This window comes from Schistocerca cancellata, chromosome 2 (assembly GCF_023864275.1).
Source record: "Schistocerca cancellata isolate TAMUIC-IGC-003103 chromosome 2, iqSchCanc2.1, whole genome shotgun sequence".
NCBI classification, from domain to species: domain Eukaryota; kingdom Metazoa; phylum Arthropoda; class Insecta; order Orthoptera; family Acrididae; genus Schistocerca; species Schistocerca cancellata.
This window is the reverse complement of record NC_064627.1, coordinates 330,984,884-331,011,253: the sequence shown is the minus strand read 5'-3', so window position 1 is coordinate 331,011,253 and position 26,370 is coordinate 330,984,884. Positions and strand designations below refer to the sequence as shown.

Below are 26,370 nucleotides of genomic sequence, written 5' to 3'. Positions count from 1 at the left end.
GGAATATGAAGAAGAAGAAGAAGTTCAGATTATGATTTTTAGGGATTTTGAAGATCAGTTCTGTTTTATAACTAAGAATTTTTTAGTCTGGTTTTTGTAAAAATTTTAATTAAAAAAAAAAAAAACTGCTTGAAAATTAAGGTGCATCTTGTAGTTCGTAAAATACAGTAGGTAGAAAGAACTTAACATTGTCATGCAGTTCACTTTACTATGCACAAACTACACGCTCATCATCTACACACATTGGTGCATGACCCCATACCTCAAAAGTGTGGTCAATGCATGTAGAGCATCAATAAATTGTAGAGCTGTGCAGGCCTCTTTGGCTGGGTGCATCAGCCCCAACATCCTATATGGTGTGATACCAAGAGAATAATATCACCTTTCCTGCCATTTTTAGGCAGAGGAAAGCATCATGATTGGCCTGTACCACTCACTGCATAGCTTCAAGAACACTCATGGAGTTGAAGCTGTTGAGGAATTTATAACTCTAAAACATTTTGTGTGGTCCAGTGCCCACTAAAATACATGAACCTCTGCATCACAAGAAAATGAATTCTTTAGGTAAGCAAATGATGAAAATTCTAAGAGCAAAACATTTACCAGCTGAGACTGTCCACTTACTTAGTTCCATTAGTGTAGATATGCATATGCCGAGTGCTCATTTAAAATGATATACTATCTCAATTTGTAAATCTAACCCAGAGAGTGATACATATATCTGCAAAAGAAACTGTGCCATCAAAGACAAATGTAATAAATAGACTTGGACCAGCATTCACACACCTACGTGAAAACTGCCAGAGCCTGTAAAATAAAGCAAGTTGTTTGCTGATGACAGTAAAAGCAGCAGAGAGAAGAGAAACTAATAGTGCCTGATGAGGGCAAAAACTAGACATTCTAGCTGAAGAAGCCAAATATATGCCTTATAACTAGAGTGACTATAGGTGCATAAAAATTGTAAGGAAAATTATGGCAAAATGTAAATAATTTAGGAGTGAAGGAGACAACTCTCTGAGTAGCAGAAGCATTAAGTCATCTATTATAGCCACACACAAGAGAGAAAGAAAAATTGCTAACTTTTGGAATCTTTCTCTTTTTCACCCCCCCCCCCCCCCCACACACACACAGATGGATACCTGCATCCCTAACCCCCTACCCCTTCACTGTGCCAACTGGACACACAACATCCAGCCGGGGGGTGGGGGGCTCTGGCTCTGGCTTAACAAAGAATATATTCTGAAATCTAGCAAGTTTTCTTTTACCGTTGTGTGTGGCTGTCGACGACTCAACACTTTTCTCTTTTGTGAATGCCTGTTGATGACTCCTAAATCAAGTATTTAAAACTATTAGATAACATTAATACCGTAAAAACAATGCCTACGCTAAGCACAGAAGTAAGAAAAAGGAAAAAGACTGCAAAACCAAAAGCAACATACTGTTAACTTCTCAACAAAACAATCCTGAAAAAATGATCCATAGTTTTCTGTTGTCCATCAGAATGTCCATAGTTAATACAATTGGATCAGTTTCAGTAAGCAATTTCATCCCCATATTGGCAGGCTACAATTTCAGTACGCAATTTCAGTGTGAAACCCCAATTTGGTTAAAAAAGGAATAAGGTCAAAGTCTATAACAGTGGTTCCCAACCCTTCTTAGACCATTACCCTTGAGTGCAATGAAATGCTAGCTAGTAACCCAACTCCCCTCCTCCCCACGCCGTCCTCAACATTAGTGCTAACTAAACTTTAAAATGAAAAATAATTTTCTGTTAATACTTTTATTTTTTAAATGTTGGAAGATAATTATATTTAGTTTTCGTAAGTGTTTTAGTTTGCCCCAATCTAATGAGACATTTGGTCACCCTCACCATGCACCCCATCCAAAATCAATCAAGCTAAAAACTCTGCACTATTCTTATTATCTGTAATTCACTTGATTGTTGGGCTCTTTAGTCCTGAAATCGCAAAAATTGGAAGCTAATAATAATAATAATAATAATAATAATAATAATAATAATAATAATACTGTGTAAGCCCCACATCAGCGTAACAACCATTTCAAAGTTGCTGTTGTGCTGTGCTGTCAGTTGGTTCATTTATTGCTGCAAACTTATTAATGAACCAATTTCTGGTCTATTGCGTCAAGAGCCCACAACTTGCACAAGGCATTTTCATGAGATATTTTAAATACTGTCATAGTTACATGGTACAAAGTAGAAAGTATGTGTTGTGTGGACACATCTGTAACGTCCACCACACCATTTCATGTGCTAATGCTAATTTTGAAATAAAAAAATGTAAGTATTGGTAACTTACGCAATCTGCATTACACTCTTATGGAATACTAAAAAACTCATAATGATCCTTTTACAAACAATGTACTTTCATGACCGAAACACAACGGAGCCTTTTGTTTTTACCCCTCAGTAAGTTACATTTTACCCCCAGGTTAGGAACCACTGGTCTATAAAATAAGTTATTAAATAGAGGAAAAAATTTAGAAATATCAGCTATAACAATATCAGCATTCAGAATAACACTGTAGTATTCTTATATGGCTCTACTGACGGCAGACAAAAAACTTTCTTCAAGGCTTAAAAGACATAAAAGCAAACTGTAAAAAATAGGCAAACTTTGCTCATTTGTAACTATTTTGATATGGACCATAGCAAATCAAGCAACACAAGAACTGAGATAACGCATCTGTTAGCATCTTATAACTGATACATTCCCCAGTGTTCGATCATTAGGTGACACACTACTGTGAATGTCTAAGAAATAAAATGACTTCTGAGCGACTAATGAATGTCTCTTACAAAATCCAGCAAATTACACATTTACTCAGCGTACTGAAACTGCTTTTCTTTAGCAATTTCCAACAGCTAATATGTCAAATAACTGACTTATTTGCTGTATCTGTCTCCCCAACCATACAGACACGTACTGCTGGTTGCCGCAGCTCTGGTCAACTAGCAAACACTACCTCGAAAGATTGTATGAAAACAGTACGACAAAAAACGAACACGCTGGGTTGTTGTCTAATAAATCACCAGAGCTGCCATGGTAGCATGTGGCACCAGCCGTGCACCAGCAACACGAACATCATCGCAAACAGCACTACCATCCCAGGCAATCACTCACTCTGCGAGCCTCGTGCTTACTGAATGTTGCAACCAGTATTTTTTCACTGGGCATGTATTAAGGATGCCACTCGGCCACTCTGGACCAGTTCACATCACTAGGCAGAACAATGATCATCTCACTGCAGTGACCGAGCAGCCAAGCCATCACAGAGCACCCTCTGCTCATTGGACTTCCATCTTTAACCCACACTCAAGCTCACTCCCACACTGGAGTTTGTCTTCAACCCATCCCAAGCCAATGGCGTTGCTGGATTTCATGCTGAACCATCCTCGAGCTCATCGACTTGCTGGACTCTATCCTTGAGCAGCCAAATGCATAGCAGCAACCATTGACTCACAGATTTAGTCAATTTAAGAAAATTCCAGAACAAAATCAATGATTGACTTTCAGGCAAGAATATGCCTTGCAAAACTACTGACTAACTTTCAGTCAATAACATTCCAGTATAATGTCAGGGATTGACTTTCCAGCCTGAAACAATCACAGCATGTTTGCTTCTCAAGAAACTGTGCTACTGTGTTCTGTTCATTGGACTTAACATACAATTGTTCTTTGCTGCCTGGGCACATCTATTGTAGTGTAACATTTGCCTTGGTCATGAACACTAAAATTTTGAGAATGATATTTGGCTTAGGGATTACGTGCCAACAATGACTAAAGACCAGACTTCCAGACTTTTTGTGCTTTCTTGGTTGTCCTGAGCAGCCTTTCCATACCTATGCACTACTTAGAAATGCTCATTTTTTTGCAGCATACATCTGCTCTCAACACACACAGTTTCTTTTCAGTATGGCATTGCAACCCTCAGATGTCTTGCACAGCTCCTGCTTCCCTTACAGTGTCTATAACACAACTTTTCAGTTTCTCTTACAGAAGTTAACCTGGCTGGATGCTGATTTAACCCACGTATCGACGATGCAGCCACTGCTACTTCTGGAATTCAATGAAGAGTTGGAGCCATGGCCCATCTTCGTCAGATGGCTGGAACAGTGCTTCATAGCCCCCGCAATTCAAGATGGCACTGGTCAACAAGTTTTTCTCCTTGTTTATTCTGGTGCTTTACCCATCTCAATCATTAGTTTCTTAACTCTAGTGTAGACCTTGGTACCAAGTCCTATGTTCACTTTTACAGGATCAACTCAATGATTACAACAATCATCATGCTTCTATGCACTTCCAGTTTACTGTAAAGTATTCACCTGTTTTGATGATCTCCTGACAAATGATCAAGGTAGTATTACATTCAATCATTTTGTTTTTTTTATGCTACAGTTCCTGACATGTTCCACATCCACGAGAATCATCTCATTTTTGGGTATATGGAACGAAAACTGAATCTAATCTAAATCATTCTCCATGCCACTCTTCACGCCTCCCAGTACTGATTCCTTACGAAAACACTCACAGCCTTTGGCGCTTCTGACACCTTCCGGCTCCTTCCCACCCTCCGGGTGCAACATCCTTCCTAGTCCCCATTCATCCATGCTCTCATACTACTTCCTTAACTTTTTCATTCCTCCTTTGGTGCCATACACTGGCACTACTGCCACCAGCGCCTTTGACACCAGCCCCATTCACACTGGCCGCAGTGCCACTTGTCCTGTTGCTGATGCTCCACCCAAATCTCCGGTGACCTCGCCACTCTTCTGGGAGCCTTCCCTTCAGGTGGTGCATCACACACCATCTGGGAGTAACATGTTTGATGCTCCTCACCCCCCCCCCCCCCCCTCTGTTGCACCTTCTTTGACAGTCCTCTTCAGCCCTCCAGTCACATTCATGGCGCAAGATATGTACCTTCCCTCACTCCTTCAGTTGTCTCCAGCATTTCACAGCATAATGTCATCCTGTTCTCATATGCTATCCCCTTCCAGTTATTCCTACCTGTGACTAATTACTGTCAGTACCTTATGCACCATACTGCAGGATATCACATGCTTCTTCTATCATCTCATTATCTTTCCTCTGGGTGGGCCAACATTTTGCCAATGTAGTTTCGACTGCCGCAGAAATTTCACCTGTAAGGTCTTACATGTTCTCCACACACAGTCCTGAGCTCTCCAATGTGAGTTCCATATTTTTGGAGCTCTGAAAAAATACACCTGTGAGTGTTGATTTGCTTTGAATGAAGAGGTGCATGCTTGGGTACAATCATGGCTGCATAGGCAACTGTACACATTTTTCCGTGAAAGCAATGACTGTCTTGTCTCACAATAGGATAAATGTAGTTTCAGTTATGGTAATTACTTTTGAGACAACAAACAGTTTACTTACTTTTTTCCATCTATCTCATCTTCATTTGACTGCTCCCTATAGTAGAAGAAAAACGCAAGCAAGCAGAGAAAAGTACCATTTCTGCTGAACGTTAATTCCATCCAAATAATTATACAAACATCAAAGTCATCTTAAATGTGTAAAACAAGCAGGATAGATACATATTTATAACAGTAAATGTGATTGGGCAATAATACAGTAGACTCTACTGAAAATACTTTTAATGCACACAAGAGTTTCAATAGTCACTTCATTCCCTTTAAAACAGTTGCAGTAATGTAGAGTTCTCACTAACAACATTGTGCAAAAAGTATAAATACGAGGGCCGTTCAGAAAGTAACCTCCGGTTGATTTAAAAAAATACACCAAGTTAAATAAAAATATTTTAATATATACATCTTACAACTACATCTTTGCACTATTTTTCTACATAGTCTCCATAGCGATTGAGGCACTTATCGTATCTCTTCACAAGCTTTGAAATTCCTTCTGCATAAAAATCACCCGCTTGTGCCTGGAGCCAGCCTGTGACCGCATCTTTGAGCTCTTTGTCGTCATCAAACCGCTGTGACCCGAGCCATTTCTTCAAATGCATGAAGTGGTGATAATCACTTGGCGCCAGGTCTGGGCTGTAAGGTGGATGGTTGATAACGTCCCACTTGAAGAACTCAAGAAGGGCCGTTGTTCTGCGAGCAGAGTGAGGACGGGCGTTATCGTGCAAAAAAACGATACCAGAAGTCAGCATACCACGGCGTTTGTTCTGTATAGCCCGTCGTAACTTTTTTATTGTTTCACAGTACACGTCTTGATTAATGGTCGTACCACGTTCCATGAATTCAACCAACAACACCCCTTTGGCATCCCTAAACACCGTTGCCATCAGTTTTCTGGCAGAAAAATCTTGCGAGGCTTTTCTTGGTTTGGTAGGCGAATTTGAATGTGCCCACATCTTTGATTGTTCTTTTGTCTCAGGGTTCACGTACTTAATCCAGGTTTCGTCACCGGTCACGATTCTGTTTAACAATGGTTCTCCTTCATCCTCATAACGTGACAGAAAGTCTAATGCAGAGGCCATTCTTTGAGTTTTGTGGTGGTCGGTAAGAATTTTGGGCACCCATCGTGCACAGAACTTACGGTAACCCAATCTTGCTGTCACTATCTCGTACAAGAGAGTCTTAGAAATCTGTGGAAAACCAGTAGACAACTCCGACATTGAGAAACGTCGATTTTCACGAACTTTTGCATCAACTGTCTGAACGAGTTCGTCAGTCACCAATGATGGTCTACCACTCCTCTCTTCATCATGAACGTTTTCTCGTCCACTTTTAAATAAACGTACCCATTCACGGACAACTCCTTCACTCATAACTCTTGGTCCGTACACGGCACAAAGCTCACGATGAATAGCTGCTGCAGAATATCCTTTGGCTGTAAAAAACCTTATGACAGCACGCACTTCACATTTGGCGGGGTTTTCTATTGCAGCACACATTTCAAACTGCCACAAAAACTAAACTAGCGCAGGTACGACGTTCACTCGACCACGGCTTGATGCCGACTGACCTGTTGAGTGCGTGAACGCACAGATGGCGTCGCTACTCCCCCCACAACCCGCACTGTGACCGATCGGAGGTTACTTTCTGAACCGCCCTCGTAGAAACATACACACACACACCTATGCCAGTACCTGGAAAAGGCACGGAGAAGTGTGAGTGTGTGTGTGCTCTAGCTTGTTAAAAGGATCTGCTATCCAGTGAGTTGTCTCCTTTACTGTTAAATTATTTACAGTCTGCCAGAACTTTGCATCAGCAATGGACTACGTTATTCTTATATACCTTCAACTTACACTGTATCTGTGTATAATTTCTGCAAAATACCAAGAACACTTGATTTCATTATATGACTTATTCACTGTATTTTAGCTTACAGAGATCCTAATGGATATAGAGAAAGGGCTAATTCTCATTTGTTGGGCAACATTCATGCAATGACTGCACATCAATAGTCTGCATGCACATACAAGAAATAGTACTGGAATTGTTTGGGGTAGGTGTGAGACGTGGAGCACAAGCATAAAAGAAATGGGGACGGAGATACTGAGAAGTGAGGTATTGGTTGAAGGAGCAAAGGATGGGAAGAGGGAGAAGGAAAATAGAGAAATTGGAGGAAGGATGGAATGGCCGGTAAACAGGTAGTGAAAGTCATGAGAAAGTGTGTAAATAGGAGGTGAGATGGAGGGAAATATGTAGGATGGATAGTTGTTAACTTCCCATTATGGGACAGTATCAAAAATAAGAATGTTGCTGAAGTGTCATTGCAGGCTACTGAAATGACTTAAGGATGAGAATTTAAACAATACTCCAAGTATAACAACCCCTTGTCATAACCCTAGTTCTAGATCACTTACTTGGTGATGGTGGACAAGAGAGGAAGGGATGTAGGTGCCAGCAAGAAAGAGGGGAGGCAGTGGAATATGTGTGTATGGTGGGGGAAATACAGACAATGGAAGGGGGTTATGGGGAGCAGGGCTAATGACAGCAGAGAGGTGAGAAGGCGGGGCTAGTGGACCATTACAGATTCTGTGAATTTAGAAGCAGTAACCTACAAGCAAAAAAGGGGAGGGCACACAATGTGTCAAAGCACTCCCCCCCCCCTCCCCCCCCCGACACACAAAATGAAAATTGTTGATGTGTTAGCCATTTTTTGTAAACAAAAAAAAAAAAAAAAAAAAAAAAATTAAAAAAAAAGTTTGTTTTCTCTTTACGTGGACACAAAACAAAGTGCATACATTTGTGAAAGTCTGTTTGACAGTAGTACCTTTTTTGCATGCTTGGCTCCCGCAAGGTGCGTCTCAAGGACTACCATTCCAGAAAACTCTAAGCCACAGATCTCACATTTCAGACCAGCCTAAAAAGAAAAACAGAAGTGAAAGATATTATATAACAAAACGGTAAAAATCTACCCACCCATTTCCTGACTGACATTAGAACTTCTAAAAATTTATTAGAACGGGGATTTTCTCTAACGATACAAACTAGACTCTGGAAGCAAATGCTAGTAATACATGCAGCCTTGCAAAAATATTAACCAAATAGATTAAGATATGAAAAAAACACAAAGTATTTGTTTGCTGTAGTAGTAAGTCAAAAGCTATAAGTGTTATTTCGTGAAAGATAAATGTTATAATTCACTAAAACATGTCAACAAGTACTAGTTTCATTTTCTTCCCCCTGTGTGTAACTTGGCAGCTCTACAATAAGAATTTTCACTACAAAGCAGAATATCTGGAGGTATGACTACAGCAATACAATATTAAAACAGTTCAAAAATGTAATGTGCAGATCTCATGCATAATTGCAGCAATGCTCATAAGGGATATGAAAATTTCACCACATGATAAAGTTAAAATGGCTTTCTTTTCCTCTTATTTACTCCTCGCTTAACTTTTTCAGTACACATATTTTGGCATCTATCATCAGTTATGCTTAGAATGGTGATGAAATACAGTTCAAACACGTTTCTGTTAAAATAAGTTTGTAAAACAGAAAATGCGTTGAAGGAAAATGTGTAATAGTAAAATTTTGAATTAACAAAGTTTTGAAGTGATACGTACTGAACACTCAAGAAGAGAAGAAAATATATGTTTATTTGTAAAGGAAGTGCATGAAAATATTTTGAAGATCATAGAAATGGGGTGTCTACGGCTGTTAAAGTGAAACATTTAAGTTGAAAACATATATTCAGCAACAAGTGAGGTGCAAAGGCATACAGAATAATAATAATAATAATAATAATAATAGAAGTACTCATTTTTTTCAAAGAATAACTGGATCATTCTCTGAATGAGGCAATAGCTGTTGTCCAATAACTATGGACTATTCTGAAAGTAAGTCTACTAAGTGTCATGTCCTGTGGCAATCTGTGTCATAAAAATGGTCCAGTGTTGCTGTATTAACATATAAATTATTAGTTACTCAGTTCATTTACCACTTTCAGTGACAACAAATTTCAACTTGCTACCTGAGATACAATAATTTTCACATGGCCACTCTTCTTCATGACAACAGTCACTGATGACATCAAAAATACTGAAAGCATGGGTGACATGCATGCAGTGATCTTTATTAAACCTATTTCTCAAATATTGTTTTCAATTAAAAATAAATTGTACCATGACGGCGGATTCAGGACTGAACTTTTTTTACTTTGGAAAAATATTTAAAAACTGCCATTTTTTACTCTCTCAAATTAGCAATGAAAAATCTTGTTTTGCTACCTATAATACTGTATTGAACTTAACAGAAAAGGGATAATAACACAGGTTTCATTCAACATACATAAGCAGCATACAAGCTCATCTACGCCCCGCATCGCTTATGGTTTGGCTGCACCTGATGACTAATCCATAGACCCAAGCACATCATGCACTAAAACAAACAAAAATGTTGCTAGCATTTGGACTTTATACATTATAGGTACAAAAACATAAAATTGAGTGCACTTCAAAATAAAAATAATAAGAGATATCAGAAAGGTCAAAATGATGAAAAGTGAGAGGAACAGGTTACAAGGGGCAACAGGTCAATTTGAACTGAAAGTATTGGAATGTCATGAAACAGATGATAAAAGACAAATAAAACCAATAAAAACAATAAATCAAATAGGAAGAGTAGGAGTCTCTGATCAACGTTTAACTTTAATGTGAACTTCCAGTAACTAACCACACTGCAAAAACTAGCAGTGCCTCAAGCACGTCCTAGCCTCATAGACTATCCATGTAGAGTGATATGACATTGCTGTTAAGATTGTGCACTTTTATCTGGAAAGAATGAATTTACCGCCTCCAGTCACATCATTTTATATTTTTTTAAGTTGCATGTTGTCCACTAAAATCATTTTGGTTTACAAGCCACATCATTTTGAATAAAACACTCAAACATTTGATAGCTGTCTCGGCATTGTCATCAGCAGATGAAATCACTGACTGCCAGCAGATGAAATCACTGACTGCCAGAGCTAGCATGGAGTTCTGTTTACGTAGATGTTAACAGCAGCATCTGGAACCTTCCACAGGGGGCCAGAGTGGTGCATGTGTGGAAGGCAAGTTGGGCAGCCCCTGGCAGCTCTGTCCCGCTGTGGCACCGAGTGATGTCACTTGTTACAAGCGGCCAGCACCATGTTTGAAACTGCTGCTCTCGTGTCCCTACAAGCATCAAGGCTAAGTCTTTGCTTTTGGCCAATGTCCAGAGCCCCCCATGCTCTACTAAGTGTGCACCCTTGATCTCTGTTAAAATTGTTGCTGTTATTCCAATTTTGCCCACTTCTTTTACAATAAAATTCCAGTATGATGATGTTTTCTAGGCAATGTTCATACACGGCCGACTTTTCACATTCCCTTTGCTAGATATCTCATGTATATGATTATGAAATGTATGCAAAAGAACTCGTCCTTTCCAGAAAATATCATGATCACTATCTTTTCATCATCAGTATCCCATGAAATCAAAAAAAGTCAAGCTGTCATCTGAAAAAAATCTCCATTAATAAAAGAAACCACATAAGCATACTTCTTATATGTTTTTCAAAACCCTAGATAATAGCCCATTAAATAGAATTAACTTGCACATGCAACAATTTGCTCCAAATGAGGTGCCCTGTTGTCATCATTTGCTTGCACGCAAAAATCCATAACATGCAACTGAGCTACAGTCACATACCTATTCAAATTTGGTAGTTACCCACTATTTTTGGTTACCGCATGGACTTGTGTCCAATTTACTGGAATCCTACCAAATATTTACTTTTATTTAAAGATTTTAAGAAAGGCGTGATATGTAATGCCCCCTAATAAAACATTAGATTAGTGTCTCTGGGCAGTTTCAGTTAAGAAATCACTATCACTTCCTTTCTTGTTGCGAAAGACATGACTCAGTTTATTGGATTAGTTTACAAACCCGCCAAATCATTTACTGGATAGTCATTTAAAAGAACTGTTTTAAGTAGACTGTATTTTACTGGTCCTGTTGTCAACAAAACAGTTTATATATAAAACAATGGACAAGTCAATTTGTAGGTATAAAGGTGAAAGCAATTTCTATGCATACTTATTTAAGGTTACACTAATGCACTTCATACAGTAAGTATTTAAATAGAACACTACATAAATTCAAACACTCTTAAATTGAGTTAAAAGCAGTGATGGTGTAAATATGTTAAAAAGTTTTTCAAGCATTTTGACCTCAGTAATTGCTTTTATGGTTTCAGGAAGTTTGTTATAAAGTTTAACTCCCATTTGGAAAGTACAATTGTGGTATAAGGATGAGTTGATTTGGATTACATGTAAGTTTTTGATTGTATGGTAAAGTGATCATGAATATCAAAGTTTCTTTGCCAACCTGAAGTCCTTATCTGTTACATTTACTTTAAAGGATATAAGCGTTTTTATAACAGATTCATCAGGAAAACGTGATCTTAAGCAGAGGTTTACATGAGGCTCTAGGTTTGCAGACAAACATGATTCCAATTGCCCAGTTCGAAAGTGTTGATAGCTGCTTTAGAGTTTCCTAAGAATGTGGCCCCATGTTTAAAGTGAGAATGAAAGTAGACATGATTGTGTTCATTACTGTTTTTTCACTACAGCAGGATTTCAGTGAGCAAAGGAGGTGCCATATCTTGCTCAATTTTGCATTATGGTATTCAATGTATTTATTCTATTTTGCGTTGTTTAGCAGCCATAGCCCTACGAATTTGGTTTCGTACTGTTACCACATGATTCATCGTTGATGGAGACAAATGGGATAAATGTGTCCTTGTTTGAATCATTATGCAATTTTGGTGCGATTTTTTTGTGCTCTTTATTACAAGCTGATTATTCATTGCTCAGCTGCTAAGTTGTTCTGTGACAGTGTTTACTGACTGCTGGAATTCTCCCTTACTTTTCCCTTCTAGTAGAACTGTTGTGTCATCTGCAAATACTATATTTTATCCACATCCACATTTAAGCTTCGATCATTTATATACAGAAGGAACAAAAGGGGGTCCCATTACTGATTGTTGGGGTACACCATACCATATTTGTGCGACTATAGGCCACCTGCAAATATATGCCACACCTAAACTTTTGACATGAGATTACAGTAAAAAGTAAATCTTGAATAAGGGTAGCACTACAAATTTACAATTTACAAATTTTGCAACTGAACAGAAACTTCTAAATACTTTGAAAAGCCGGTTTGCATTTCAAGGGCAAAAATGTAAATATCCAGATGTAGAAAAAGATTTGCCTCACTTTATAATTCAAAATAGGAAATGTGATATGGCATTACAATGGTAATGATTCAAACTGGAGGTTGCAAAATAGTACACAGGAGAAACATTTCACCAGTAGAATTTAGTTTTGTATGGGCAGGCTCAGCAATTTATGCAACGAAACAATCTGTCTCTTTGTCATAGAACTACAATGGTGCAAAAACTGCCACAAACTTACAAAAACAGTTTACTATCTTTCCAGCAATATGTAATCCAGATTTGACGCAGAAATTATTTACTTCCCCGGATAGGGACTGCAGATCAAATGTCGATCTATTTTAATATAAATAACGTAGGCAAACATAGTGTGTAAATACATACATGTGGTGCAGAAAAGCATTGGTGTATAGTGACATTATGCATTACAGCTCATGGACAAAAATGGCCACCGTATGTGTTTTTTAATCAGAGAACCCTCCTCAAAGATGGAAACAGCCCACTGGTATCACTGTAAGAGCTCATGACGGTAGGTGGATGATGGGAAAACTCGTCCTAGACTGGATTTCAGCAGTTTGGAATAAGCGGCCAGGAGCTCTTCTTCACTAAAAATCAGTGCATGTGTTGGATAGTTTTTTGCAGGCACACTGGTGACTGAGTGAAACAAAATGTGAAAGAAGGAAACTGTGACAGTTATTATTTCTGGCAACATTACAAGTGCATTTCAGTATGTGGATGTTTTCTATAAATCATATTCAAAGCTAGTAGGAGACAATTCTATAGAGACTACATAATGTACAGTGCAACTTTGACGCCAGGAGGTCATATGCAACGTGTATCTGTGTCACAAATGTGCCATTGTATAATCAATATCTGAAAGACTTATCAAAAAATGGAATTTGCAGTCAGCTTGACGGAACTGAAGATGATCGTCTTTATGATAGTGACTGAGCAGTGTTTTGGATCATCTAGAGATGGTGAAGATTCAGACAGTGATGACGCTGAGAAGTGATTGTGCATGATTTCAGTGAAACTGATAGTCCGGAACAAATCGGAGCAATTGTGGAACGTTTCGCTCTGTTCAGATTTAATGTAATTTTAGTTATATACTTTTGGCAAAAGCAATAAAAATTTATTGTTACCGGTGATCTACTCAATGCTGTGTGAACTTTACCTCTATCTGACTAAACCAGACTTGATAACAATTTTTTGCTTGTGTGGCAACAGTGTTCTTAAATGCTTTATGCTTGTTGAAGGTATTTGAAATCCGTATTTGCAACTAAAAATGTGGATGCAGATGACATTTCCAGATGTGATAGAAATCAGACAAAAATGCTACAACTGATAACATTTTCAATCGATAAAATGAAATGCATAAAGTAAAACTTATGCTTCTTTAGAAATAGCAAAATGGCTTTCAAATACTTTTAATTATAAATCTAACAATACCAGAGAAGGAAAGTTGCTACTCACCATATGGTGGAGATGCTGAGTTGTGATAGGCACCGCTATATGGTGAGTAGCAACTTTCCTTCTCTGGTAATGTTACATTCCATCCTGGATTTCCATTGTTTAATTATAAATCTGATTTACACAATAACTGTTACACATTTTGTAGGCAAGTGTAGTTTCACTGAAAACATCATTAAACACACATAATATTTCTGTTATTTGTATTTCCGTGTGTTACATAGGTCTCCACCCCATGAACCATGGACCTTGCCATTGGTGAGGAGGCTTGCGTGCCTCAGCAATACAGACAGCTGTACCGTAGGTGCAACCACAACAGAGGGGTATCTGTTGAGAGGCCAGACAAACGTGTGGTTCCTGAACAGGGGCAGCAGCCTTTTCAGTAGCTGCAGGGGCAACAGTCTGGATGATTTACTGATCTGGCCTCGTAACACTAACCCGGCCTAGCTGTGCTGCTACTGCGAACGGCTGAAAGAAAGGGGAAACTACGGCCGTAATTTTTCCCGAGGGCATGCAGCTTTACTATATGGTTAAATGATGATGACGTCTCTTGGGTAAAACACTCCAGAGATAAAATAGTCCCTCATTCGGATCTCCGGGCAGGGACTACTCAGGGGGACATTGTTATCAAGAGAAAGAAAACTGGCATTCTACATACCGGAGCGTGGAATGTCAGATCCCCTAATCCGGCAGGTAGGTTACAAAATTTAAAAAGGGAAATGGATGGGTTAAAGTTAGATATAGTGGGAATTAATGATGCTCGGTGGCAGGAGGAACAAGACTTCTGGCCAGGTGAATACAGGGTTATAAATACAAAATCAGATAGAGGTAATGCAGGAGTAGGTTTAACAATGAATAAAAAAATAGGAGTGCAGGTAATCTACTACAAACAGCATATCTGCAGATGACGAAGAAATTGATGTAATGTATGATGAGATAAAAGAAATTATTCAGATAGTGAAGGGAGAAGAAAATTTAATAGTCATCGGTTACTGGAATTCCATAGTAGGAAAAGGGAGAGACGGAAACGTAGCAGGTGAAAATGGATTGGGGGTAAGAAATGAAAGAGGAAGCCGCCTGGTAGAATTTTGCACAGAGCATAATTTAATCATAGATAACACTTGGTTTAAGAATCATGAAAAAAGGTCGTATACATGGAAGAGGACTGGAGATACTAGAAGGTTTCAGATAGATTATATAATGGTAAGACAGAGATTTAGGAACCAGGTTTTAAATTGTAAGAGATATCCAGGGGCAGATGTGGACTCTGACCACCATCTATTGTTTATGAACTACAGATTAAAACTGAAGAAACTGCAAAAAGGTGGGAATTTAAGGAGATGGGACCTGGACAAGGTTGTGAAGAGTTTCAGGGAGAATGCAAGGGAACAATCGACAGGTATGGTGGAAAGAAATACAGTAGAAGAAGAATGAGTAGCTTTGAGGGATGAAGTAGTGAAGGCAGCAGAGGCTCAAGTACGTAAAAAGACTAGGGCTAGTAGAAATCCTTGGGTAACAGAAGATATATCGAATTTAATTGATGAAAAGAGAAAATACAAAAATGCAGTAAATGAAGGAGGCAAAAAGGAATACAAATGTCTCAAAAACGGGATTGACAGGAAGTGCAAAATGGCTAAGCAGGGATGGCTAGAGGAGAAATGTAAGGATGCGGAGGCTTATCTCACTAGGGGAAAGATAGATACTGCCTACAGGAAAATTAAAGAGACCTTTGGAGAAATAAGAACCACTTGCATGAATATCAAGAGCTCAGACAGAAACCCAGTTCTAAGCAAAGAAGGGAAAGCAGAAAGGTGGAAGGAGTATGTAGAGGGTCTATACAAGGGCGATGTACTTGAGGGCAATGTTATGGAAATGGAAGAGGATGTAGATGAAATGGGAGATATGATACTGCGTGAAGAGTTTGACAGAGCACTGAAGGTCCTGAGTCAAAACAAGGCCCCGGGAGTAGACAACACTCCATTAGAACTACTGATAGCCTTGGGAGAGCCAGTCCTGACAAAACTCCACCATCTGGTGAGCAAGATGTATGAGACAGGTGAAATACCCCCAGACTTCAAGAAAAATATAATAATTCCAATCCCAAAGAAAGCAGGTGTGGCACATGTGAAAATTAGCGAACTATCAGTTTAATAAGTCACAGTTGCAAAATATTAACGCGAATTCTTTACCGACGAATGAAAAAACTGGAAGAAGCCGACATGGGGGAAGATCAGTTTGGATTCCCCATAAATATTGGAACATGTGAGGCAATACTGACCCTACAAGGTACCTTAGAAGACAGATTAAGAAAAGGCAAACCTACATTTCTAGTATTTGTAGACTTACAGAAAGCTTTTAACAGTGTTGACTGGAATATTGTCTTTCAAATTCTGAAGGTGGCAGGGGTAAAATACAGGGAGCGAAAGGCTATTTACAATTTGTACAGAAACCAGATGGCAGTTATAAGAGTAGAGGGTAATGAAAGGGAAGCAGTGGTTAGGAAGGGAGTGAGACAGGGTTGTAGCTCTCCCTGATGTTATTCAATCTGTATATTAAGCAAGCAGTAAAGAAAACAAAAGAAAAATTCAGAGAAGGTATTAAAATCCGTGGAGAAGAAATAAAAACTTTGAGGTTCACCGATGACATTGTAATTATGTCAGAGACATCAAAGGACTTGGAAGAGCAGTTGAACAGAATGGACAGTGTCTTGAAAGGAGGATATAAGATGAACAACAACAACAGCAAAATGAGGATAATGGAATGTAGTCAAATTAAATCAGGTGATGCTGAGGGAATTAGATTAGGAAATGAGACACTTAAAGTAGTAAAGGAGTTTTGCTATTTGGGGAGCAAAATAACTGATGATGGTCGAAGTAGAGAGGGTATAAAATGTAGACTGGCAATGGCAAGGAAAGCGTTCCTGAAGACGAGAAATTTGTTAACATCGAGTATAGATTTAAGTGTCAGGAAGTTGTTTCTGAAAGTGTATGGAGTGTAGCCATGTATGGAAGTGAAACATGGACGATAAATAGTTTGGACAAGAAGAGAATAAAAGCTTTCGAAATGTGGTGCTACAGAAGAATGCTGAAGATTAAATGGGCAGATCACATAACTAATGAGGAGGTATTGAATAAAATTGGGAAGAAAACGAGTTTTTGGCACAAATTGACTAGAAGAAGGGATCGGTTGGTAGGACATGTTCTGAGGCATCAAGGGATCACCAATTTAGTACTGGTGCGCAGCGTGGAGGGTAAAAATCATAGAGAGAGACCAAGAGATGAATATACTAAGCAGATTCAGAAGGATGCAGTAGGTACTCGGAGATGAAGAAGCGTGCACAGGATAGAGTAGCATGGAGAGGTGCATCAAACCAGCCTCAGGGTTGAAGACCACAACAAGAACAACAACACCAACATACGTCTGCTTCCATTTATAAGCACACCTTGAATACAATGCTTTTTGTGAAGTCTGGTTGGTTATGTTGGCTGTACTGAAACAGGTGTCAGTACCAACTGAGGCCACTCAATTTACATCGGAACACTGACTCACATCAGTTGCCGCCCTGTGGCTCTTAGATGGTGAACAAGCTGTAAAAAGTAGCCGACACAGTTTTGAGAAATGAAATAGTAATCTACCCCCCCCCCCCCCTCTCCCCTCCCTTCCCTCTTTTTTTTCTCTTACAGCTATTGTATTAAGTTTTCCAACCCACAAGATACATATACATGTCATTTTGAAGTTGACAGTTTATGACAGAAGGGTGGAAAATCTTGATTATAGGTTGTACCATGATTTTTTAAAAGTGGTTTATACGCTAACAAGTGTTTAGAGAGAGTTTTTAGTTTGACATTAGTGCACTCAACGCATACTACTTGCTTACAACTGTTAAGGAAGAAAATGATACAAAATAAAATTGTCGAACACAGAATTACAAGAGAATTTCAAGTAACTTCTAGTCACAGACCATTAACATTGCTCATTAATGATGAGAACTTCACTTTATGAGACTACTTTGTCAATTACAGAAACATCTGTCATCGTCCTTCAAGGCAATGCTTCATGGTCCGCATTTTATGTAGAAATTGTTATCCCTACAAAGCTTAACTCTTATACTTTCTCTCTAGTTGGAATGCTCTTCTAAATTCTCATTTGTGCTTTAAGTGGTACATTATTCTAATTCTGTTGCTACTATGGCTATTGCTGTTGCATTTCTGTTCACACACAAATTCTGAAACATCACTGGAAATACTATGTGGGTGGTTTGAAAAGTTCTCAGAATCACCATGTGAGGTCAGTGCTAGCGCAATAAATTGTTCACATGATAATTCATTGGACTGTTGCCTGTAAACATGTGCCACGTCAGTACTCTTTAAACTGAGCTGTGGCGGTGACGTGGCTCTGCTGTTGTTCCCATGTAGTAATTTGGAGGGGGGGGGGGGGGGGGAGGTATAGATTTGAGCAGCGATTAAGTACTTCGCAAAGAAAGGTATGAAAGCAAAGGACATTCATGCCCACTTCCAGAATACACTGGGGGACGCCGCTCCTTCACTGCAAAAGTGCACAAAGTGGTCATGGAGGATTGCCGATTGAAAGTGCACAAAATTGCTCACACTTGCCAGATGTCATTTGAAAGGGTATATCACATTTAAACTGAAGAATTAGAAATGAAAAAACTATCTGCAAGATGGGTGCCACGACTCTTGATGTGCGCCCAACACGTGCCATCACCATGGCAAAAACACACAAACTAAGGTATAAATTGTTGCCACACCCGCCTTATTCACCTGATATAGCTCTCTTCACAAAAATGAAAATTTTTCTTGGTGGATGAAGATTCACTTCAGACGAAGAATTGATGGCCAGAGTTGACAACTATTTTGCAGGCCTGGAGGAAACTCATTTTCGAGATGGGATCAAGGCACTGGAACACTGTTAGACCAAGTGCATTAATCTACATGGAGTCTACATTGAAAAATAAAAAGAGTTTCATTGATATAAGAACTTTTTTTTTATTTTCCTTTCCGAGAACTTTTCAAACCACCCTTGTAAAAGAGAAGATTCTTTACAAATACTCCCCCAGTCAGCTACAATATTATGAAGTCATTAAAACATTCCATATACTCCCAAAATCAATTATTAATCATTGTTATTTATACCAAATTGTTATTTCAATCATAACAGGTACTCACCTCCCATCTGTTCATCTTTGTACATACTATTTTACATAAAAAAATGTGCGACATTCAAATGCTCACATTTTACTTGCACAGCTACTTCTAAGACTATATGGTGAGTCGGAACTTTGTAATGATACAGAAATTTATTGAGATATCTTAGAGGTTCAGTACGGGTGTCATTCTGTAGCAAACCACCTTAAGTTCCATGTGTAATTTTGTAGCAAACAAACTCAAGTTTCACATAAAAGTGTCAAGTGTCACCCTTATTGCAGCAAATCATGTGTAACTTGTGGAACAGCAGCGTAGATTTGATTTTTTATGTCAGCTATATTGCTTGGTAGGGGAGGAAATTTAGACCAACCAGTTGTTGGAGAGTTCACTTCATGAAACTGAAACACACAGAGTGATGTTCTGCACTAATGAAAGTAACTATTTTAACTGTACACTGCACTGGTGCTACTGGTGACTGAATGAGGTATTGATGCACTATGTGAATCAAACTTGAGGTTGTTTGCTACAAAATGACTCCTCTACTGATTCTGTAAGTTATCTCAATAAATTTCTATATCACTGCAAAGCTGTATTGTCATTTTTTACTCATCTTGTGTTATACAAAGCAACTTATATAAAACAGGAATTCCAGGCTGGAAACATCTAACAAAAATTATGATAGGCAACACACGCTATAAGGCTGGTTGATGTGTGGGGCATAGGCACTAAACATATCAACATGGAGATTTCACTAACGTTCTAGCGACTGCCTATAGCTCAGGCTGTTAGAAGTGGAAAGAGAGGAATGGTAACAAAATAAGAACTGCAAAGATGATGATTGCAGAACAGCAGGGCAGAGAGGGAGGGAGAGGGAGAAGGAGGGGGGAGGGGGGGGGAGAGAGGGGGAGGGAGAGAGAGAGAGAGAGAGAGAGAGAGAGAGAGAGAGAGAATTAGAGATAGATATTCTAGTAATGATGTAGAATGTGTGTGTGTGTGTGAGAGAGAGAGAGAGAGAGAGAGAGAGAGAGAGATATTCTAGCAATGATGTAGAATGTGAGAAGAAATAGAAAGTCGGGGTACAGATAGGGAAGTACGATGAGGGATAAAAGTATTTCCAAGGGCTGTTTTGTGGGCATGGGGCAGGATACCTAGAGCCCAGGTACTGAATCAGCTATTGAAATCATTGGTATGGGAAATCTGTTTCTGGACTAGCTGGGTAGGGTAAGGATTGTACCAAGGATGTGGCAATGTTATGGGAATACCTGGCTAGCTAACCCCTGCTTCTCACTGCAGATGCAGAGCACGCAGGTGCCCTACTGTAGGAGTAGGGACTTTTTAATGAGTAATGATAGCTGTCAATATGATGAAAAGAGAGAAAAGGGATCAGGCCATGAAGAAGTTCACCAGACCAGGGGTACATCAACACTTTCCATGCTGCATACAGCAGGAAACAGGAGGGGGAGAGGTAGGGGGGGGGGGGGGGCTGCCATACTGCAAACCACTGTACTAGTAGCCACAACACTTATTTCAACATTGGAACCCATTTGTTTTATTGGTTTTCTTTTTATGTTCTACCGCTGATAGATGCTGTATAACAAAACTGTGCAAGCCCCAGTTTCTCAAATCATGCATATTTGTTTGCAATTGCATACATAGCTTTTGCAAACAAATATGCATGTTTTGAGAAACTGGGGCTTGCACAGTTATGTTATACAGCATGTATTAATGGTAGGACATATGAAAGTGCATACATAGCTTTTACCTCCACTCCCCATGAGCCATGGACCTTGCCATTGTTGAGGGAGGTTCGCGTACCTCAGCGATACAGATAGCTGTACTGTAGGTGCAACCACAATGGAGGGGTACCTGTTGAGAGACCAGAGAAACCTGTGGTTCCTGAAGGGGGGTAACAGTCGGGATGATTGATCTGGTCTTGTAACATCAACTAAAACAGCTTTGCTGTGCTGGTACTGCTAACAGCTGAAATCAAGGGGAAACTACATCAGCAATTTTCCCACAGAGGTATGCAGCTCTACTGTATAATTAAATGATGATGGCGTCCTCTTGGGTAAAATATTCCGGAGGTAAAATTGTACCCCATTAGGATCTCCGGGCAGGGACTACTCAGGAGGATGCCATTATCAAGAGGAATAAAACCGGTAAAGTTAGATATAGTGGGAGTTAGTGAGGTTTGGTGGCAGGGGGAACAGGAATTCTGGTCAGGTGAATACAAGGTTATAAATACAAAATCAAATAGGGGTAATTCAAGAGTAAGTTTAATACTGAATAAAAGAAACAGGAACATGGATAAACTGTTATGAACAGCACAGTGAATGCATTATTATAGCCAAGATAGACACGAAAGCAGCATCCATCACAATAGTACACATTTATGTGCCAACTATGTCTACAAATGATGAACAGATTGAAGAAATATATTATGAGATACAAGAAGTTATTCAAGTACTTAAAGCAGATAAAATTTAATTGTGATAGATGACTGGAATTTGATATCAGGAAAAGGAAGAGAAGGAAGAGAAGGAAAAATAGTAGGTACGTATGGACTGGGGGAAAGGAATGAAAGAAGAAACCACCTGGTAGAGTTCTGCACAGAGCATAATTTAACCATCACTAGCTCATGGTTTAAGAATCATAAAAGAAGGTTGTATACTGTTTACCCGTAAGTGCTGCCTGAAGCAGAGAAAATCAGCAAGCACTACTTGAGGGATATTCATTTTCCTCCGAGTGCTGCCAACGTCAAGCTGCCCTCAGATGCAAAGTATTGCAAAAGGCTTGCATCCACTAGCAAATAACTTCTGTATGCTTTTGCTGAGGTGTTTACATTAGAACAAAAGCTAACTTAAATTTACTTCTTCAAGTCACTGCTGCAAGTTAACTTCAGGAACTCGTCACAAGTACTTGTTACAGAAGTGCAGTTATTCTCAAAAACTAGAGCAGTCGCTGCCGTTGTTGCATTATTATTAATGAATAAAAATCATGACAAAAGACAAAAATAAAAAAGGAAGATAAAATATTAGAGGATTACATATCAATGTTATGAGGAAACACTATTCAATTAATTGAAATCAGAAAACTTCACTTACATTAAAAACTCTGAGCATGTAGTATGCAAATTTTGAATATCTCTTGTCTATTGTACAATCAAGCATTCAATAACAGGAAACAAATGCAGCATGGTATCTCACCAAGAGATTGACTTTTAATTAGTCTTCGATTTTTGCAAGCAGTATATATCACTTTTATCCGAAATGTAGTAATTTACGTTTACAGTAACATTAAAAAAACAGTTAAAGTTTAACAACTTCTGTACTACCAATTTACTTTGCCTTCTGGCGAAACAAATTGATTGGTAAACTCATTTCCCAGTTTCTTGACTGATGGTGCCAATTATTTATGTTTAGGGATTCCAACGGTATACTTGTTTCGGCCCATCTGCCTTTGTGCCACTCTTGTTTTTGACAATGATACTTTCACACTGGTACTGAACACACACAACTTCTGTATGTTTGAGAAGAACTTCCACAAAAAGATGCAAGAAAGTACAACAAATTTTCTCCCTACAGTGGAGTGTGTGCTGATTTGGAACTTCCTCACAACTTAAAACTGTGTTTCAGGCTGAGACTCTAAGCTGAGAATCCATCAGGTAAACAATTTCAATTTATTAGGAAGTTTCAGCGAAGAAACTGTTTCCACTAACTTGCAAACTTCTTGAATCTGACAAAACTGGCAGACATTATGGGAAAGGGGGGGGGGCAGATATGGTTGTTTGTAATATTCCACCCACACCCACATCTGTTGTTGTACAGATAACGCACCACACCACAGCAGGAAGTTTGGCAGAATGCCTAATAAATATGATTTCGGGATTACGACTTTAAGAGTGGTTGCAAGAGGGGCAAAGAAACTGCAGTGACTCAAGAGTAAAGCTAAACTGTTACCTACAATAAAGGAAAACAAACCAGCCATGAAAGTGTACATTGTGGATAAAACCGCTGAGAGCAGGGGTCATAAAGTAGAGTGTTTACCAACCTACAACTGAGATCTAAATCCGACAGAATTTGCATAGACCAAATTAAAACACAATTTCAGGGAGAACAATGTCGTTGGCGACATGTCAAAGAAAAGATTGCAGAATCTTGTTAATGTCACTTTCCTTTCAGTTACTGCACAGAAATGGCAAGGTTACTGCAGGAATTTGCAGCAGCTGGAGTAAGAGTACTAGACATGGGATGGGAAAGGCCATTGGTGAAGTTATCATCAATACCGTGCCCTCAGTGATGATGAATATGAATATGATGATAAACACAATGTGCACACAGATTTCAAAAACCAGTTTTTTAATTTCTGTTCATAGTATCAAAAGTTGAACATTCAGTTTTCATTGTTTTTGATACATAAATAACACATGAGTTATAGATAAAAGTCTTGAGCATGAATATGTCAAGAAATTAATTGATTTCTGATCTGACAGAAGTGTCACTTAAGTGGGCAAAACTTCTGCGAGTGCCACCAGCGATTTCATCTTAAGCACAGCCATGGTTAGTGGTGCAAGCACTGTTACATGCAGCCGGTACTGCATTCCTCTCACTGCTCCTCTCCCCTCGGCAGCCATAATGCGGGGGTACAGCCATTACCGACAGCCATCATGCTAGTTGTCAACTCATCATACACTAACAGTACATCAAAGAGACCTGGAGACACAGGAAGGTTTCAGATTGATTATACAATGGTTAGACAGCTATTAAGGAATCAGATTTTAAATTGTAAGACATTTCCAGTGGCAGATGTGGATTCTGACCACAATTTATTGGTTATGAAATGTAGGTTTCAAGGTAGGAAATTAAGGAGATGGAACTTGGATAAGTTGAAAGAACCAAAGGTTGTTGTGAGTTTCAGAGGGAGCATTAGCCACAGTTGACTAGAACAGGGGAATGGAATACAGCAGATGACAAATAGGTAGCTTTGAGACACAAAATAGTGAAAGCAGCAGAGGATCAAACAGGTAAAAAATAAGGCCCAGCAGAAATCCTTAAGATATTCCAGGAGATATAGGAGATGAAAGGAGAAAATATAACAATGCAGTAAATGAAGCAGGCGAAAGGGAGTACAAACGTCTATAAAATGAGAATGACAGGAGATGCAAAATGGTTAAACAGAAATAGCTAGAGGACAAATGCACAGGTTTAGAAGCATGTTTCAATAGTGAAGAGACTGATATGGCCTACAGGAAAATTAAAGAGGCCTTTAGAGAAAAGAGAACCAGCCATATGAATACCAAGAGCTCAGATGGAAAGCCAATACTAAGCAAACAAGGGAAAACTGAAAGGTGGAAGGAGTATATAGTGGGTATGTACAATGGAGATGTACCTGAGGGCAATATTATTGAAATAGAAGAGGATGTAGATGAAAATGAGATGGGAGATATTGACACTGTGTGAAGAATTTGACTGAGCATTGAAAGAACTAAGTCTAAACAGGGCCCCGATATTAGACAAAATTCCATTAGAACTACTGATAGCCTTGGGAGCACCAGCCACGACAAAAATCTTCCATCTGGTGAGCAAGATGTATGAGACAGGTGAAATACCCTCACAATTCAAAAAGAATATAGTAATTCCAATTCCAAAGAAAGCAGGTGCTGACAGGTGTGAAAATTACTGAACTATCAGTGTAATAAGTCACAGTTTCAGAATGCTAACAGAGATTCTTAACAGAAGAATGAAAAATCTGGTAGAAGCCAATCTCGAATATAATAAGTTTGGATTCTGAGAAATGTAGGTACATGCAAGGCAATACTGATCCTACGACTTCTCACAGAAGACAGATTAAGGAAAGGAAAACCTACATTTATAGCACTTATAGACTTGAGAAAGCTTTTGACAATGTTGACTGGAAAATTCTATCTCAAATTCTAAAGGTGCCAGGGATAAAATACATGAAGCGAAAGGCTATTTACAATTTGTACAGAAACCAGATATCAGTTATAAGAGCCAAGGGGCGTGAAAGGAAAGCAGTGGTTGAGAAGCGATTGAGATGGGTTTGTGGCCTGTCCCCGATGTCATTCAGTCTGTATATTGAGCAAACTGTAAAGGAAACAAAAGAAAAGTTTGGAGTAGGAATTAAAATCCAGTGAGGAGAAACAAAAACTTTGAGGTTTGCCAATGACATTGTAATTCTGTCAGAGACAGTAAACATGGAAGAGCAGTTGAACAGAATGGACAATGTTTTGAAAGGACGGTGTATGATGAACATCAACAAAAGCAAAGTGACAATAATGGAATTTAGTTGAATTAAAGCAAGTGATGCTAAGAAAATTAGATTAGGAAATGACACACTTAAAGGAATAGATGAGTTTTGTTATTTGGGCAAAAAAATAACTGATGATGATTGAAGTTGTTGTTTTTTGTTGTGGTCTTCAGTCCAGAGACTGGTCTGATACAGATCTCCATGCTACTCTATCCTGTGCAAGCTTCTTCATTTTCCAGTACCTCCTTCTGAATCTGCTTAGTGTATTCATCTACCAATCTCCATCTACAATTTTTACCCTCCACGCTGCCCTCCAATACTAAATTGGTGATCCCTTGATGCCTAAGAACATGTCCTAGCAAACAATCCCTTCTTCCAGTCAAGTTGTGCCACAAATTTCTCTTCTTCCCAATTCTATTCAATACTTCCTCATTAGTTATGAGGTCTACCCATATAATTTTTAGCATTCTTCTGTAGCACCATGTTTCTAAAGCTTCTATTCACTCCTTTTCTAAACTATTTACTGTCCATGTTTCACTTCCATAAGTGGCTACACTCCACGCAAATACTTTCAGAAACGACTTCCTGACACTTAAATCTATACTCGATGTTAACAAATTTTTCTTCTTCAGGAACGCTTTCCTTGCCATTGCCAGTCTACATTTTATATCCTCTCTACTTCGACCATCATCAGTTATTTTGCTCCCCAAATAGCAAAACTCATCTACTACTATGTCTCATTTCCTAATCTAATTCCTTCAGCATCACCCGGTTTAATTTGACTACATTCCCTTATCCTCGTTTTG

The 26,370-nt window shown here is 38.9% G+C and overlaps 1 protein-coding gene across 5 annotated transcripts in view; it reads right to left on the bottom strand.

Annotated features, from left to right (window-relative positions):
• Window positions 1–26,370, bottom strand: part of LOC126161707 (zinc finger protein 346-like) — a 136,107-nt gene that overhangs the window by 35,672 nt on the left and 74,065 nt on the right. For all 5 annotated transcript variants that reach the window (XM_049917735.1, XM_049917734.1, XM_049917736.1 and 2 more), the window contains one exon: window positions 8,235–8,324. In XM_049917735.1, the coding sequence (XP_049773692.1) occupies window positions 8,235–8,324 (90 nt within the window). The remainder of the gene's footprint in view (window positions 1–8,234; window positions 8,325–26,370) is intronic.